Source organism: Neolamprologus brichardi, chromosome 15 (genome assembly GCF_056152115.1).
Source record: "Neolamprologus brichardi isolate AB-2024 chromosome 15, ASM5615211v1, whole genome shotgun sequence".
Lineage (NCBI taxonomy): Eukaryota > Metazoa > Chordata > Actinopteri > Cichliformes > Cichlidae > Neolamprologus > Neolamprologus brichardi.
The window spans coordinates 9,292,875-9,311,885 of record NC_142118.1 but is presented as its reverse complement, the minus strand read 5'-3'; the positions used below and the strand labels follow the sequence as shown (position 1 = coordinate 9,311,885).

The window sequence follows — 19,011 nt, the reverse complement described above, 5'->3', positions numbered from 1 at the left end:
CTGTGTCTTAGAGAGAGTATTTGCACACTATCATTGCTTTTGTCCAAACAGGGAACAGTCGTTAACCTTTGGCCTCCCATATCTACTGTCCAATGTCTGTTTTTAATTGGCCTGTTTCCAGAAAAGCTCCTTTTTGTTTTCGCTATTATTTTGACACTTTCTTTACCATGTATGCCAAAACTGTTACAATTCCAAGAGCCAATTTCCTCATTATCCAGCTTGCAGCATTTACGGGAATACAGAGGTGGGGGAGTGGAGGGCTAAAGTTGGAGGGCAGTAGGGGGGGGAAAAAAGCCATATGCGGTTTTCTCTGAAATTCCATGAAAATAGCAAGGATAAGCTGGTAAATGACTGGAGAATTCCCTTTCTTTCCTTATTCTTTGGCCTTCCTAATACAGCCGATCAGCTTAAGAACGGTAAATGTGGTAACTTTTGTCCTAACTGCACAAAAACTAGGCTGAAACATAAGAAAGTTAAGTCACTGAAAAAGAATCCCTTGTGGTTTTGGTAACACAATTAAACTGAGCTGAATCATAACTTGAATCGCTAAGAGCTTCTGCCATCAATCATTCGCACAACCCCTGCCATTAGTAATCACAACAAACATCACTGAGCACAGCAACTTTGTGCCATCTTACTCTCACAGAGTGCTAATCCAGAAATGCTAAGTGTGTTCGGCCTTAACCGTGACAGTATTTGTCTGGAGTGTGAATCAACATGCCGGGCGCTGCTATTTCATATTCATGCAGTGGCCCAATGACACCTTGTCCTTTGTTTGCAAAAAGGCCTTAACTCAGCAGATCGTTTCCCCCTTTAGACCCAGATGTAAAGTGAACAGTCTTCACCTCTGTGACATCAGACCACCACAATATGCCATCTTATGGGAGCAAGCCGTCACAAAGCCCTGCCAAAAACAAAAAACAAAAAAGTGACAACAAGAAGGGATAAATAATGATAAAGGTGATTTATATAAGCAACAGAGAAACAGTTAAACTGAATAACTTGACGTGATGAGTGTTATTAGAGCAGTTTCTTAAAAAACAAGCATTTTTTTTGATTGTTTTTTGTTTTATAGATGCCAACTTTTTTTGGTTCTTGCTTATTCTTCAGGTTTTTACCAAATAAGATTAGAGAAAGCACTGTTTGTACAGAACAGTTCAAACTGGAAAAGGTTTATCAGGTGGAGGTGCCACGCTTCAGTAGCGGGCAAAAGGTGAACAAACAAAAACGAATAAACAAAAGCAATAAAAGGACATTCACAAGGATGTGGGAGGCTGAATCAGATCTGTGTCCTTCAGCAGATCAAAACCTTTTGGCTAACACTTTGGTCACATCAACAAAGCCATGGCAGTCAGCAGATTTGACATCCTCTGCCCCTTAGTGGAGAAAAAAATAATTAAAACGTGGATGGTTACTATAAAAACAGAATGAGAAATGATTTAGTAAAAAATGAATTTAACTAAATAGCTTCTTGTTCAGAAGTGTTTTCGATAACTGCATTTGGTCCCTAAAGGAACAAAAGAAAGATGTCTCCAAAACATTATGTCATAAAATCATTATAAAGTCGACAAAGTGGCTTTGTAATGTTCTTTATAGACCTAAGCCTAACAAAATTAATTCTGGAAACCTCCAGGGGAAGCCACCAGAGTTTTAGGACTTCCTGTGCAGCCACTAGAAATCCTCACCAAGACAGAAAGCAGTGAACTGAAAAAAGGGAGTGAAAAGGGAAATCATTTTTCCTGAATGGTTTCCTTTTGGTCAGCTTGTTCTTGTATTTTTCTTCCCGAGTGGACTGTTTACCTGCCCGCAGCCAAAGTGTGCTTCCCACAGATTGCTGCATGTTCACATCCAGAAGTGTGTGTTTATAAAGATCAGGCAGACGTTAGTTTACATTAGCTAGGATTTAACCAGCCGTGCTCGTATTGAAGCAGCAAAACTCCTCAGTGCCTTGAAATGCATGGCGGTGTGTTTAGCGTTCTTTCTAAATAAAATAAGCGTGTTATTTATTTTTAATTCGATAATTTCCCACCACTTGGAGATGTCAGTAATTAAAGCTGCCTGAAACCTCAAACATAACACAGACATAAGCCTTTAATTTATGTGTTTTAAGTGCTGTACGCCATAAAAAAAATAAACCTCAGACACATCAGTGACAAAATGACAGACAAACGTCTGCTGCTTCCACGTGATCTCACTTTAAGTCATCGTCTAGCTGCCATGTTTTTCCCTTTCTATGGACGTGTAGTAAGACGGCTGATGACTAACACAGATGGTGGACAGATTAAATGATTCATTTGAGTCGTATGGCTGTGACATATACACATCATTGTCTCTACTGGTGTGAGTTTTAGGGGTCTCCTGTAGCATTCCTACACAACTGACTCTCTACGTATGACTCATAGACTTGTAACCTCCAGACGAAGCAGACTTTACTGTGCTGGCTGGCTTGTCTGCATGCTGTAGTAGGGAAATCTGGCAGGATGCTGCTTAGTATTTGGGGTTTGCCTGACTGTCTAGCCAGTCTGTGTGCGCGTGGTCAGATCAGTATGTCTACAGAAGCATAATGAATCACCACTTCACTCACAGAAGAGGTTACAAAGTTACGTTCACCACTCTGACAACTATACTCAGCAGGAATCCCACCTACATGACAGCAGAAACCCCCCCCCCCCCACAAAAAACAGGGCATACTTCTCTGTGTGGCTAAGAGCATGTGTTTTTATTTTCATCCTCGGATCTGTAGCTGCATTCCTTTTCCGTGTGTTGTGTGAGACGGAGAGATTGCCTGAGAGTGACTCACTTAAACCTGACCCAGCGGTGAGGTAATCACTGGAGGACGCTTCGAGTTAAAAGTGAACTTTGATGATGGTGTCTGGGATTGTGTCTAAGAGTCGTGTCCCCCCCCCCCCGGTCCAGACAGTTAAAATACTACAACGTGCGTGTATGTATCCACATATGTGTGTTTGGAGGGCTTTAAGGTGATGCTTTTTGCCTCCTTAGGGAGTCCTCTCTTCACTTTGTTGTTCTCCATGTTCATGACCCTCTGATATAGACCCCCATATCCTCTCCACAAAGACTTAAGAAGCGCTGGAGCCTATTTCAGTAGGTGGGGTGCACCTGGGTCACTTCAAGGGGGCCAGAGAGACTGAAAACCACACCAACAGGCAATTAAGAATTACCTGAAAGAACATATCATGCATGTCTTTGGATTACGGGAGAAAGCAGCATCTGGCAAATCCATCCAGGCACTGAGAGAGCATGCAAAGTGCACACACAGAAGCCCCAGGCAGGTTGAACCTACTGCACCTATCATCTCAACCCATTGTTATTGGTTTTGCTCTTGTTTGAGGTTCCATCAGGTTTTTGTGATACATTTTAACATTTTAACATCTAAATAAATCCTTATGTGAGAGCACAGTTTAGAGCACAAGTCTGCCTGTTGTTACATCTGCACTTAAAAATGAGTCCACTATAATTTAGATTTAGCTCTGGGCCTGTGTAAGATGCTTTCTTTCCTCCGCTCTTGTGTTTGGATTCAGACACTAACAGCAGATATTGTTTGTTATGCAGCATCACCTGCTGGCTTAATGGAGAATTGCCAAAGGATGAATAAGACAGCAGTGGGAGAGTTGCACAGCAGAGAGCTCTTTCAAAGCCATCAAAACAGGGAAAATGCTGAGATTCACCAGAGCATTGCGGACAACAGCAAAGAGCAAAAACAAAGTAAAAAAAATGCCTTTTTGTTTTGTCACAAATATCTCACATTCTCCCCCAAAAACGTTTTCAAAAGTTCTTCTGATAAACTTGAGTCTTGTGCATTAAAGTATGCATAGAGCATTGTGGGTAAGCGGCTGAGAGAAACCAGAGACCTGGGTGTCTGCCTGAAAATACTCTGACAATAGCTATAGAAAAACTCTGCTCTTTTTGGGATCGTACAAAAAAACCCAAACTCCCTCATTTAAGTTAATTTTGGGTTTGGATTGCTTACGTATCGCTCCTGACGTCAAGTTATAGATGAAGGCGTTTCAGCTGGAGTTTGGAGAGACTTTAGTTTGGAGATGGATTCAAGTAGACACAAAAATACATATATTTCTGTGACTAAAGTATCAAAAGCAGCAAAGACAGAGCATCTTGGTTATTAATGGACAAACAAAAAATCTTCACCACAGTTAAAAGAGTTAAACAATAACTGCGATTCAGGGATACTTGGCATTCCTAACAAGTCAAAGATTAAATGGAGTTATTACATACAGAGTATGAGCCATGTTTTTCTGAGAAGACATCTGGCTGTAAAAAATAAAACAGACAGTAAGTGGGTTGGATTCACATCATAATTATGTTTTAACTATAATCTGCATATATGTCCAATAATGCTTCCCTGCAAAGTCAACCAATAAATGTGTATATGATACACTTACTCACCTGAGCTTACTCTTAATGCCAAATATTTACCAAGTTTGGCAATTGTATGAAATTATTCCTGCTATGCAAACGGGTGGACAAAATAAACACTGCGAAATGCCATGTTTGGGTACGGGGCCTCCAGTGTCTGACTGACTGACTGACTTAAAATAGGTCTGAGAAATGTGAATATGCTCTATGAAAAGAGATAAAACAAGCTGGGTGAGGGGTGGAGGTGGGGGGGCTGTAAATATATAATAACTTACAGGCTTCCAAGGCCTTCAGACATAAGCACAAAAAAAAAATCTGTGTGGATGGCGGTTTGCAGAGGGCATGGGAAAATCTGCGCTGACAGCGAGGAAACTTTGGTTCTTTTCAACAGTAATGTAATCACGTTGCCTGAAAGTGACGTTTCAAAAGGATCTATGTAATCTGAGTGCAACCTTGGAAAACAACCGCTGCCCTGTTTGGTGCTGGTCTTTGTGGGAAGACTCCAACATCAGACAACAGAGCAAAACAAACACATACAAAAATACCCAACAGTGAATTATCACTTGTTATCTTTGTGTTTTTTTTTTATGTGTAAACTTTGTGACCTCTGTTTATTGCCATTGTTAAAGCTGCTACCACAACTTTCCTACGGGGCTGTTTAGAGGGAAAGACATAACACCAAACTTTTGTATCTGGACAATAAACAACACACAGTATCACATCCTTTTCAAGTGTAAGGCTCTTTGAGCAATTTGATGGGGAAACAAAATTGGCAATTGCAAGTGGTACAACTTGCCACTAGGGGGCATACGACAGCAGACAATCAGAAGATGCACCAACTGAGATTTCAACACAGTTATAATTTACAGCGACGTACGACTATAAAGACACACGCGAACTCACACTCACACAAACGGGGACCACAAGACCAAACCTGAACACCACTTCAAATACCTTCGTAAATAAACAAATGTGGGCTGGAGCTTAAATTGTCCCTGCTGTTTGATGGGCCTGCCCGTGAAACTTGCTTATTATGTCAGAGTTGATGACTGGAGCGTTGCATTCACTGCCCGCTTACGTTTTGGGCGCTCCCGGGGACCCTCCTCCATCAAAACGTCAGAAACGACCGCTATAAAGCTCATGTGAGGCCATACCGACCGCTCAGAGTCGCATATACCTCGTTAACGGGACAACCTGCGGTCTGCCTCCTCTGAGACAATAAGGCGGCTCTACATTTAAGTGATACAGACTTAGAGGAGAAGTGTGCCAGGCCACCGGATAAATCTGCTGGAGTGAGTACAAGTATGCAAAAGACCAGATTGCTTGTTTCTACGGATCAATTTCATATATGTGGGAGAGCGTCTTTTTCGGGACTTTGAATTGAGTTGTGTCTAATGGGCGAACACAAAATTGGATTTCCGCAGGCGAAGGGGACAAGAAAACGAATCAAGCGAGGAGTTTTTAAGCATTAGTTTCCAAGGGAAGTTTAGAGAAGCACAAGAAGAACCATAGGTCACAGGACTGTGATTTTGACGGATAGTTGACACGGACCCTGGTAGTCCTCCACACATTTCAACCATCGAGCGAACAAATGCAGAGAGAAAGATGCATTTGGGTAAAGCTTTACTGTTTGTCATCCTCCTCAACTGCGCAACTTTGAGCTCATCCCTGTCAACTTGTGCCACTGTGGATATTGACCATGTGAAAAGGAAGAGGGTCGAGGCGATACGGGGTCAAATTTTGAGCAAACTTCGGCTGACTAGTCCTCCACAATCCCTTGGACCGAGTAAAATCCCCTATCAAATCCAAGCGTTGTATAACAGCACCAAGGAGCTACTGGAGGAGTTGGGGAGGGATCGGCAGCAGAGTTGCGGTCAGGACAACACAGAGACAGAGTACTATGCCAAAGAGATATACAAATTCAACATGGACAACGGACCGCCGGAGAACAGTAAGTATCGCACTTTTTCAGACAGCCAAGCTGTCTTTCTCCAACTTATGCCAGCCACCAACGTGTCCATAGTGCGTAATTACGCATCAAACGAAGAGTGTACGCCTAAACACAGCGGCACAAGACTCAAAACAGCAATTATATAACTCCGTTTCATTGAAAGTTTTAGATTGATAAAATTTCTAGCTGGCAAAATACTCTTTCAATTTTATTATATTATTTTTTATTATAATATATATATATATATTCCACGTTTAACCCCAGTCAAGCCGTCCTCTCTTTTACAGACTAAATCCTCTTTTTAGTGTTTGTGCTGGAAATTGGTTAGTGTCACATAATCATCTCAAACATAAAAAAACAAATTCCCCTTTGGCAGATTAATGTTTAATTGTATAAAACTCTTCTCTGAATTTTTGTAAAACTAAAAGGCGAACAGAAAGCAGTGCCCTTGTGAATGATGTGCTTTATTTCTTTTGTGCTCGCCAACCTGTTTTATGTCTGAACCTGTGTTCCAGGAAGGCCACTCTCCTCCCACTCCTGACTCCGCTCTTATTCGCCTTGTTTTTTTCCCCTCTCTATGGTTCATGTCTCCCATCCCAGATGTTCCCATTTCCTTTCCAGTCAGGTTCAAATGAGAGGGACATCTGCACAGGCAGATGGGGATGCCTATAGAAGAAGGAGTTGGAAAAGTTATCAGAAATGAGCAGGAAAAGCTAGACAGCAGGACCTCCCCATTAGCTGGGATAGAAGTACTCTTTTCTGCTTTAGAGTTTCTCTGCATGGGAGGAGTTGGCTCTTCTGTAGCCCTCATGCTGGTGCCACCCACTTGCCTATTGAGATGGCAGTGACCCCACTGGCCGTCTTGGCTAGTTAATTATGCTCGCGGGTGGCCCACGAGAATGAGATCACATACAGGACAGCTCAGGTTTAACTTTACTAAACCGTGTGTGAGGCTGAGCCCTAAACCCAATTAAGTCTAAAGACTATGCCAGTATCTCATATTGCCAGCAGGTATAGGTAACAAGTCATTACTTGGCTTAAAATGAGTTTAAATTTATATGTGAAATATTTGTTAAAATAACACATAAAGACTGCTTAGGCTCACATTATTTCCTCTACATGTGTTAAACCCATATTTGGCTTTCTCCTCTATAGAATAAAAAGCTACAAACTGTAATTGGAAAACCTGTGCTGGAGGGACATGTGTCAGCACTTGAAGGAAATTCAAGTGGCATGTGGTCCCACTGAGTCTGGATTACCGAAAAAGCAGAATAGGATAACTGCTGTGCGTGTGCGAGAGGCGAAGCGGGCCTCATGGTCTAGAGCAAAGCCAAGACCATTGCATCACAGTCCCTTTGAAATCAACAGGTGTTTCTCAAAAGACCTACTTTCCCTCAGCAATGTTCTGTTTCAAATCTCACAAAATGGTTTTTGACAAAAACACCAGGAAATAGGCGCCTTGAGATGGTGGACTCGTAGCTGGATTTGAGAGCCACGGATGGTCTCGAGGTACGACAATGTGACGACAAAGATTTATATACGGTGTACTGTTCACTGGTGTTTAAACAGAATAACACACGGCGATTGATGACAAAATCTTAAATACAAGGGTTGTATGTGTATGCCAGTGTTTTTTTAATATGTCCAGTGTGATCTCATACTTGGAAATATGCATTCTGTCAATGCCCAGTATATCCACTTGTATTCATTCAGCCCCTAAACTGAGAGTGGGTAATGTGATTTTCATATGATGGAGAAGGAAAGATGATGAACTTTCAGATTGGTTGAGGTCCACTTTTGAATTTTGCAGGAAAAAAAAAAAAGAAAAAGCAACGCAAACATCTTTTAGATTAAAACAACATTTAAAGCGATGTATTCTCCATGTTTATCCAGTTTACTTCTTCATACAAGACATACAAAACTCAAAACACAAGTTTTACCTCAATGGGAGCAAATGGGTAAGGTCACCTCTGTTTTAACCCAGTTCATCAACAACTCAAGCAAATTTAAAACATGTCTTCTCCTGCAGAAAAATGCAGTTTTTTTTTAATGTATTTACTCAAAATCTATGTAACAGATGGAGACAAATCCCCGGCTTCTTTAAAGTACTTTTTCAAATGATGTGTCAAACTCTCCAACAAATCTTTCAAAATAAAAACAAATTACATCAGCTTTCATTGCCCTCGACACATATAGACGAAGCACTTTTTGATCTGCCACGCCCATCACCAGGATACCTTTTACAAAGCACCCCTAATCTCTTTTGTGACACGATAAAGCTACAGTTAAAGTTAGATTAGATTCAGGTGCAGATAAGACTTGGTAAGATTTTACTGAGTGACTGTTTTGTGTAATGTTGGGTAGAAACACTGTGACCCCTCTTAAAGTGACTCGAACACTTTGTAGCTCTTAGTGAAGCTTTGTTGTTGTGGTTACACCATTAGCTGCCCACTGACTGGTTTCTCCCACAATCTGCAGTCCATAGACAAGAAATAAAAACTCACTTTTGTGGCTAAGACTCCATGAATTTGATCCATCGTATTTAACAGTTTTACAGATGTCTCTTTTGATAATGGCGGTCTACGGGAAAAAAATGCTTTCTGGACCACAGGGACTGTTTTCAATTCAAATGCAAATGGGTACTTGGAAAACATAGCAGCAAGACTGAGCAGTGGTGCAGTATCCGGCCCTGTTAATGCATTCATTAACTATACTCCCAAACCTCTACCGTATCAGTTTTTTTTCTTTTCAACATCACATGACTTGTTTGTATCCAATTACGCTCTAGAGGTCTGTGTTATTTACCCTTGATTACACTTTAGAATGTACTGTCATTCATTAAAGGTGGCCACAGATTTTATTATCATTCCACAATAGGCACATGTTTGTGAATGACATCATGTATTACCACACGCCAAGAATACTGCATCTAGCTGCCAACATTAGCTCCTATTATTTTTTGAGAATGAAATGACGTGTGACTAGCTGTTAGCTCGCGCCATCCTTTTTTTGGGTGGAATTCATAGCAATGATGTCACGTTTCTGAAGTAACCTACAGCAAATGTGAATGGGAATGTAAGTTTTACAAAATATCAAACTACTCCTTTAAGACAGTAGACTGTCAGTGATTACAAGCCACAGCGCCAATGGTGCTCCCTGCATGAGGCATAAGAGTGCTTGGAGGCTGACTTTGTGGAATTAAAATTTGAGTCTGCGCCAGTGACATCACGCTCTTTATCTCATTTACATACATTAGCTTTTTGATGGGGTTCATAGGTAATACGTTGACCTTTGTCAGTCTTGTGGCAGCCTTCTGCTTCATTTACACCTGCCACGGCCTCGAGTTGGTTCACAGAGCAGCCTTAAGGTCATTCAAATTACTGTGTTGAGAGTGTGGACAACAAGCATCGGAAAGATTTCCTTTTATAGCATGGTACTTATACAGAGTCTGGCATGTCTCAAGGACTGAGGTTGGGCTGTGGAGAAGTCATCATGGTCAGAAAGGGTTCAGGTCCAAAAAGTTGTCAGTGGGACTGAGGATAGGAAGGTTTTTGATACCAGATAGGTGAGGTCATACTAAGCTAAATAATGCTATTTCAGTGACGACATTTTCATTTCCACCAAATATAGACAAAATGTGTTAGAGAAACACTGACAAGTTCTGATTAAGGTGGGCAGCAACACTAGTCGTTCACTGTGATAAATGTAGTGCCAGACACCACAGAACCACTATGGTCAAGATCGGATTTGAACTGTGTATCTTTACCTATACAAGGTCCATCTGTCTTATCTATCTACGGACATAAAATGCTTCTAAGCATGCTCCCTCACAAAACATTTGTTTTATTCTATTTGTTCCAGACGATCTGTCTTACTGCCCAAAAGGCATTACTTCTAAGGTTTTCCGTTTTAACATCTCCGCCATGGAGAGGAACGCCACCAACCTGTTCAGAGCAGAGTTTCGAGCGCTGAGAGTTCCAAACTCGACTGCCAAGAGGAATGAACAGCGGATTGAGCTCTACCAGGTGCGTAAAGGTACCGTTTCCTTGTCCTTCTACCTAGACAAAAGGCAGACCGCAAATACTTTTTCTGGATGTAATCTTTGTATACAAGGAAAAACAAACAAAAGAAAAATACCACTACAATTCTGAACTGTTGAGAAACCGGTCTTGAAATAGCTAGTCAGTTCTATTGTTATTTCAGGCTCCAACTAACAAAAAAATAGACAATTATAACTCGATTGCAGTTAGGCACATAGGTAACAACTAGATGAACAACTGAAAGGTTCAGCAGGCCTGCAAGATCTTTGCAGAACTGGGAGAGTTAGCCACAGACAGTGTTATCGAAGAACAAGTAGTAGACATCTACAAATGTCTATAATGATCTTAATTATAGGTATGTGTAGATCTCTAATACTGAATATTGTAGTTAATGTCCTCAATGCAATATTCTGTTATAAGGATCTAAGATAGGGGTGTCAAACATGTGGCCCGGGGACCAGAGTTGGCCCAGAAAAGACTCCAATTCGGTCCACTCTTTGTTTTTGGAAACTGTGAAAAAGGGGGTATATTTTAACTGTAGCTTCTTAACTTTTACAGCTTTTCCTGCTGATAAGGACCTCCCCAATGCTACACCAAAGTAACCGATACATAATTAAATGACAGAAAAATATACTATTAACATAGTACCCAGAGTTGGTATTAATCTTGGCAGTTAAAAGCATCATAGCAATCTGGTGTGTGTGCAGGCATGTTGGTATTTACATGTATGCTGTGTTCTGTGGTCGGTTTTGTAAGATTTTGGTGGAAAGAAATGATTTTGTTTAAAATCTGGCTTTTTATTTTCATAAAAATAGATCTGCCCAACCCACTGACCGAAAAACACCTCCAAAATGGATTCAGATTAAACTTTATTGTCACACCACCACAGATTAACAAGTAAAAAGTGTGTGAAAAACCTATGGAAAAAAAGCTCTAGATTAGAAGGTCACAAGAAAAGAAGAATAGTTTAGATCTGTGCAAAATACAAAAAAAAAAAGAATGTCTGTCAATAAAATTAATAATAAATAAATAAACAGGTCATAACTTGTTCAGCGACTTAATAGCGGTTAGAAAAAAGCTCTTTTGCATCCTGCTCTGGTGACAGAGGAGGTATTTATAGCATGTTCCAGCCAAATAGCCAAATTCCACAGAAAAACCAGGGACCTGTGGCAACCTTGCCAAAAGTTAAGTAAATAATAACAGAAATAGTAAAATGTAAATTTATAGATCTTGTGCACATTCCCACACGTCTTTAGTTATAAAGAAATAAATACAAGCCAACAAAAATGGAAAGACAAGGTTTAGTCTGATTTTATCAAATGCAATGATACAATCTACTGGAACACTGCGAAAAGCAGCATTAATGGGGAATTTAACTAAAAGTAACTGTGGCAGCTGTTATAATAGCAGAGTTGGCCTTTTGTTGATTAAAAATACATCTTTTGTTTAAGCTATAGCACCATTAAATTTTAGCATATTGAGTCTGGCTGATGTAAGAAATGCATGTTTTGTCATCTTTGTCTTTTGCCACTTCAAACCGTCTTCATCATTTGAACAGTTATGACATGATATGACTTATTATGCAAAAGGTGGGAATTTGCATTTAGCTTAAAAACACCCCTTGCCTGCAGTCCGTCTACGTGCACACACGTATTTTGATAAATGTAGCTTTTCTATAGCTTTTAGCCTTTTCCAACACATAAATGGCATTTTACTGTCATTTTACGGTCACTGAAATTGGAGCTTTTGAAAAACCCCTTCCAGGGTGAAGATTTAAATCTAGGCAGGGAAATGAATGAGGAAAGTCAAATGTGTGAGTGTCAGTTTTGTGTGTGCAGCTTCATTGTTTGTCAGCTTCTGATTGGTCAACATTTCTGTATTGTTAGAGTTATGCTGTAGTGCCACCCATGCTTTTGACAGCCCTGGACATTGTTTTTTGCATTTTCACGTGAAAAGTGATATTTCAAGGCAAAAACGAAAAACTCCCATTTTAAATAATACCCATGTACATGTCGACATAGCCTCAGTGTAGTCTCAAAGAGCTGCAAGAGTCATCTGATTTACTTTTTCTGTATTCATAGTTTATTAATATATTGAATGCACTCTTTCCTCACATGATTCAAAACTATTATTGAACAATCAGAACAAGAACAACTAAAACTGTTGAGAAAAAAGGCTTCAGAACAACTATTTATTATTGCTTCACAGATCGTGAGGCGAAATGAACACATTAGAAAGCAGCGCTTCATTGGAGCCAAAAATGTGCTGACCAAAGGTACCGCAGAATGGATTTCCTTTGATGTGACCGAAACAGTGCGGGAGTGGCTGATGAAGAGAGGTGAGCCTGAGAGCTCCATATTTCCTCATTTCATAATAACTCAAAAGTGTTATCATTAGGAATAATAAAGGATTACCATTAAGGTTAATGAAAGCTTGCCTTTTTTTTAATTGCAGGATCTAATATGGGTTTGGAAATTAGTGTCCACTGTCCATGCCACACCTTCAGCCCAAATGGCGACATCATTGACAAGGAAAGTGAGGTCCTGGAGGTCAAGTTTAAAGGTGAGCTACAGTGAGATTTTGTCACATCAGTTTTTACCCCCCCCCCCCCCCCCCCCCCCCACACACACACACACACACACACACGCACAAAAACAACAACAAACAAACAAACTAACAAACAAAAGAACAGTATATAGGATGGACATAGCTACTAGGGGTTTGTGCAAGTCATGTTTTATGCTCTGTGTGATTTCTTACCATTCCTGCAATACATTTGCATGGCAACATTTCATTGAATTCAATCCACCTTTATTTATACAGTGCCAAATCACCAACAGTTGCCTCAAGGCAAAGACCCTACAATAGCACAAAGGAAACACAGAAAACCCCCTAAATCATATAACCCCTGATTAGCAAGCGCTTTGGCGACAGTGGGAAGGAAAAACTCCCTTCTAACAGGAAGAAAGAAAGAAAATGTAATCTTCGTAATAACCAAATCACATCTTTATTGTGGTAAATAATCCAAGGTTATTTACATAGAAATAATCTTTAAGCATAGATGCTTCAATTTGAGGAATTGCAATACAGTTCAAGTGCTCTTATATTATGGTGAATTATACTTAAGGTGTTTCTCAAATAAAAAAGGATGGATTTTTTTCCACAGTTGTTAATAGTTGTTCACGGTGCATTTCGATCATGTTTATAATCAAGGTATTGATGAAGAGGAGGAGCACAGTCGCTTGGATCTGGATCACTTGAAGAGGAAAATGGAACAGAATCTCCCTCATCTCATCCTCATGATGATCCCGCCCCACCGCCTGGACACTCAGTCAACACGCCGACGCAAGAGAGCGCTGGACACAAACTACTGTTTCTCGTAAGGGGATTCACGCCAGTTTTAGCTAGTCCTTGAGAAATCTATTCTTAGTGCTGTCACGTTTTAACGGTACTTTCATGTGCAGGAGCTTAAATATTTGATACAACAATGAAATATTAAGAGAACCTAAATGTTCCACTGAAAACATTTCTTGAGACTGACTATGTTTTTGTTGTTCCTCCTCATCACAGAAACACGGAGGAGAGCTGCTGCGTTCGCCGGCTGCACATTGATTTCCGCCGTGATTTGGACTGGAAGTGGATCCACGAGCCCAGTGGTTACGATGCCAACTACTGCTCTGGGCCATGCCCTTACCTGAGGAGCTCAGACACAACGCACAGCTCGGTAAGTGGGATTTTGCTGAAGGAGTTTTGCACAGTAGAATTTACAGCAGCAGAAACAAAAATACCTTTAAGTATATCGTAGATTGCAGAAAAAAATGCGTCATAAATGTTAATGTTTTATATGTATATTCACTACAACTATACATGGTATTTTAAATTACAGTGTAAAAAAATGTACACAAAATATAAAAAACTTGTCCATTTGATCACAAATCAATATATCTGATAAATATATCTGAAAGCTATCTTTCACAGTCAGAGTATAGGTATTGCATTGATTAAAATAAAAATGCCTTGGGCAGTAACTCTTCTAGCAGAAACTCTAGCCACTTTGCCACTGAATCTCCAGGCAGCTGTTTTGTGTTAACAAGACCGAGCCCTGTATTTAAACATGGGGAAAGAGCTATATTCTTTATTTGATATGTAAACTGAATGAATCCCCACCTGCTGGGGCATCCAGTCAAAAGAAAGTTGACTTTAGGGGAAAGGAAAAGAGCTACAGCTATGTTAGCCAGAAATTGGTTCCTTTCATGATTTTTTATGGTGGGTTTTTTTTGTGTGTGTGTGTGTGTGTCATGAACCTCATCTGTGCACTTGCATCAGTAGTAAACAAGGTATGGTTTATACACTCACGGGCTACTTCATTAGCTATACCTTGCTATTATCAGGTTGCACACAGTTCTGATTCAACAAGGAGCTGGAAACCTTCCTCTGAGATTTGGGTGGATATTGACATGACAGCATCACGCAGTTGCTGCAGATTTATCGCCTGCACATCCATGATGTGGATTTTCCATTCCACCACATCCCAAAGTTGGTTTATTGGATTAAGACCTGGTGACTGTGGAAGCCATTAGAGTACAGTGACCTTATTGTCATGTTGAGAGATACCTTGGTTGTAACAAGTGAATTGAATTGCTGCTGCCTTCCTATCAGCTCAAAGCAGTCTGGCCATTCTCCACAGATGTCTGATAGAAACAAAGTGTTTTTGCTTTTTTGCGTTGTTCATGTATAAAACATGGACGTACCTTGTGGGTCGGAAAACTCCATCAATGCAGAAGTGTCTTAAACGTGCATTCTATCTGAACGTCACCAGATGGCAATAGTTGTGGTTGCAAAAAGACTTCTGGCCCTATAGATGTCTATGGGAAAACAGCTTTCTGTCGTGACTTCCATAGTCACTTTTCTGCTAAGCTTGTAGGTCACTCTACAGTCACTCTTTTTTCATATTGTTATCGTTTTTTGCCTGTGTACATCATACCATGTTTCATGCACCATATGCATACTATGAAACCACAAAGACATCGGCTTACGAGATGTCAGTCACAAGTTGTTAGGCGGTAAGCGTTTGGTTTCCCGGTCAGACCTGCCCAGCCTCGTCATGTCCAGTTTTTGCAACCAAGGTGGCGACATGGGAAACCCTCATCACGAGGCTTCAGAACAGGACTTCACAACCACTGGGTGATGTCACAGTAGCTATGTTCATCTTTCATACTGATATTTGCCCAGGGTTGGTTATTTTCTCTTTTTCCCTTTTTCAGACTATTGTTTTAAAATTGTCCTAGAAATGGTTTGGTGGGAAAATCCCTGCCGGCCAGCACATTCTGAAATACTCAGACTAGCCTGTCTGGCACCAACAAACATGCCACGTTCACTGTTACTTAAATCACCCTTTTTCCCCCCCATTCTGATGCTCAGTTTGAACTTGAGCAGGAGGTCATTGTCACCATGTTTACATGACTGAATGCACTGAGTTGCCGCCATGTGTTTGGCTGATTAGATATTGGCGTCAATGAGCAGTTGAACAGGTGTACCTAATGAAGTGGCTAGTGAGTGTATATTTCTCCAGTTTGGCTGTAAAAAACCAGATGTTTGGCTCTCTGGTAGAGGGGCAAAGGCTCTTTGCTGTTACTACTTTCTCTCATGGATTTCTGCGCAGAAGTCTTTGTGTGCCGTGTCTCTGCCATGTAATATCACATAGGAAGAGACAGCAGAGATACACGGTACACAAAACAAATGTGAATTTTATAATTATTTAATTTCTATGTCCTATTCAATAGCTGCTGAGCCTCTACAACACTCTGAATCCAGAGGCATCCGCCTCCCCCTGCTGTGTCCCCCAAGATCTGGAACCCCTCACTATACTCTACTACTCTGGACGGACACCTAAAGTGGAGCAGCTCTCCAACATGATTGTCAAGTCTTGCAAGTGTAGCTGAGAGGACATGAATGTGAGGCAGTGTGGCAGGATTTTACTCGGTACAGACCAAACCCATGCATGACTTTTGGACTTTTAGCTGTGACAAATACTTAAACTGTGCCCTCATGGCTTAGATTTGAAGACCACTCAGGAGGTGGCACATTTTTAACGATGCAGATTTTCTCAAAAAACAAAAAAACCCAAAACAAACAAACTTGATATTTTGATACTAATTTTTATTGTTTCCCTCAATTGGTTCTGGTTGACAAGTAAAGTAGTTTAATTTGAATCTAACTAAAAAAATAGTCCCAAATAAGACTTGAGCTTAAAATATTTCCCCCTATATTTGTGAGGATGGACAACATACTTTAGAGGCTAGATTGACACGGGCACCTATTTGTGACAAAATGAAAGAAATTAAAATAAAAACACCAGAAAAACTAACTATAGCTGCTTCATTGATAATTACTCAAAGAGGGCTACGTTGTAGTATTTTTGTGTAACTCTTTCTTGAATCTAGCCTTGATTTTACATTGTTAGTCGTCACAAATATAGACAGGTCTCTTCTTTCAGGCCCAATTTTCCCTTAAACTTGCCTTAAATTCCCTTCACTTCAAACAGTGGGCATTATCTTCAAACACAAAAGGAGAAAGGACAGACTTGCTGCTGTATCCAAAGCCATAGCTGTGGTCAGGGAAAAGGAGAGCTGAGAGAGAATGCCTGCTGGATTTGCAATGGAAAGTCAATGAACAAAGAAGGTTGAGCCAAGCTTTTCTTTTTTTGGCCAGCCAGCAGCAATGGTCTCGTTTTTATTATTTTTTTCTCGGTGAATCTATTAAAACGAATGGAAGAAGAAGAAGAAGAAGAGGGGACCTGTATGGAAGGGAAGAACTGTGATGGAAACTAGCCACGAGCACACTGCCATTCACTGGAAGTTTTCATCTTTAACAGGTTCACATTATTTTTGGGACATCAAAGAATATACTGGAAAAGAACACGTGTTATGCAACAGGTTTTTATGAGACTTCTTTTACATTAATAGCAGATTTAGTCTGTTATGCAACTTGTCGTATAGTGATTGTTTCACTAACTGGGAAGAAGATTGACGTGTAACAGTTTTATATTAAACTTTGGGTACTGTTACATTTCCTTTGTGATTTAGAAAGAATATGCAACATTATTGTCCATATAGGAGTTTAACCTGTTATGTGGAATCCCCTTATTTGTCTGACTAAAGGCCATTTTTTTAGTGCAGCTGTTTTCTTCTATTTCTTTTGTCTCCTGTCACCCTTCACTCCAGCCCGCTGACAAGGAATTTACATGTGCAGTCTGGGCTTCCCAAAACATTGCAGTCTTTCATTCCCTTTTGCTCTGTCTCTGTTTGTTTTGGTGCTCTCTTACAGTGTGAAGTCCTAATGGAACAGAAATGAAGAGGGAGTGGAGGAAAAGTTATAACATGACAGTGGCCTGATGTACAGTTAGACCTCATTTTCTCCGACTCATTTCTGAATCCCTGTACTGTTTGACATTTGCCCAATCGGAGTCATCTAGCTTTTAGGTGACATTTACATCATGTTGTTGTTTTTTCGTTTGGTTTTTTTGGCAGTCATGTTGTTTGATAAAATGATTGTTATTAAAAAGACATCATGCAAAAGTCTATGAGCCCCTTCTTAAAGCGTAACGTTCAAATCTGTGCAAACATTTAACTCCAAATTAGGAGATGATGAATGTATGAACTGTTCTTGTCTGCCTTATTGAAATGCCATTTAAAATGCTATTTTCACATAATGTTTTGGTTCCATGCAAACATAATTTTTCTCTCTTGAATCTCACCAACCCCACCTGTTTCCTGCAGGCGCATGCACAGCCTTTTTTTTTTTTTAAACCAGAGTGATAAATTCAAGTTTCTCAGGGGTTACTGCTTAACAGCTTTCCCAGGCAAAAAGCAATTACTCTTATTTTAAGAGCGTATTACTGCACAGGCATCTCTTTATTTTCTTGTTTTTCATAAAATGGATAGCATAAATCAAGCAAAAAAACTGAAAAAAAGGCATATTACATTCAGTACCGCCTAGGTATGTGTTCTCCGACGAGTTTGATACTTGCTTTCAGTAGTAGAGCCAGACAGTTTTTACAGCGGTGCCTAAGCTCATGCTATTACTTGCAGTACTGTGTAAAAGTCACACGCCACCCCCTTATTTCTTTGTAGCTTACTAGGAAAATAGGACATAGGTGCAACTAGGTATCGAAACACACAAAAACAAGCAAACTTAAAGTCTTTATTTGATATAAAACCCTTTTTTATTCAACACAGCCTGAGCTCTCTTAGTCAAGCTTTCTTGTCATTTCTTTAAGGAGTCTTCAGGAATATTTCTCCAGACTACTTGAAAGACATTCAAAGCTCTTCTTTGGATGTTGGCTGCCTTGGCTTCTTGTTCTCTGTCAAGATGATCCCACTGCTTCAATTATTATTAACATCCAAGTTCTGGGAAGGTCAATCCAGGACTGATAGTGTTCATTTGGGTGCCCTTTCTATCCAGGTAACAAAGCCGCTACCAATCTGATACTTTGCAGGTGGTGTAACATGCTGGATCAAAATCTTATGGTACTTTTTTGTGTTCATAATTCCATCAATTTTGACATGATCGCCAACACCACTGTCTGAAACTGTCTGCAGTTCCAAACCATGACAGAGCCTCTCCATG

At 40.2% G+C, this 19,011-nt stretch overlaps 1 protein-coding gene across 1 annotated transcript; it reads left to right on the top strand.

Annotated features, from left to right (window-relative positions):
- The first annotated feature begins 5,481 nt into the window (after positions 1–5,481).
- On the top strand, positions 5,482–17,950 carry tgfb3 (transforming growth factor, beta 3). Its single transcript, XM_087852331.1, has 7 exons — positions 5,482–6,343; positions 10,205–10,368; positions 12,592–12,721; positions 12,838–12,945; positions 13,597–13,762; positions 13,954–14,107; positions 16,167–17,950. Exons 1-7 carry the CDS (start codon positions 5,998–6,000, stop codon positions 16,323–16,325), a joined length of 1,227 nt encoding a protein of 408 aa, XP_087708457.1. The 5' UTR covers positions 5,482–5,997; the 3' UTR covers positions 16,326–17,950.
- Positions 17,951–19,011: the final 1,061 nt, after the last annotated feature.

What these genes read in the sequence shown, in the direction of transcription:
- tgfb3 (XM_087852331.1), top strand. Translation starts at nt 5,998, where the DNA reads ATGCATTTGGGTAAAGCTTTACTGTTTGTCATCCTCCTCAACTGCGCA. An exon ending in CCTGGAGGTCAAGTTTAAAG is followed by an intron (nt 12,946 to 13,596) that starts GTGAGCTACAGT and finishes TTTATAATCAAG; the next exon opens with GTATTGATGAAGAGGAGGAG. An exon ending in CAGACACAACGCACAGCTCG is followed by an intron (nt 14,108 to 16,166) that starts GTAAGTGGGATT and finishes CCTATTCAATAG; the next exon opens with CTGCTGAGCCTCTACAACAC.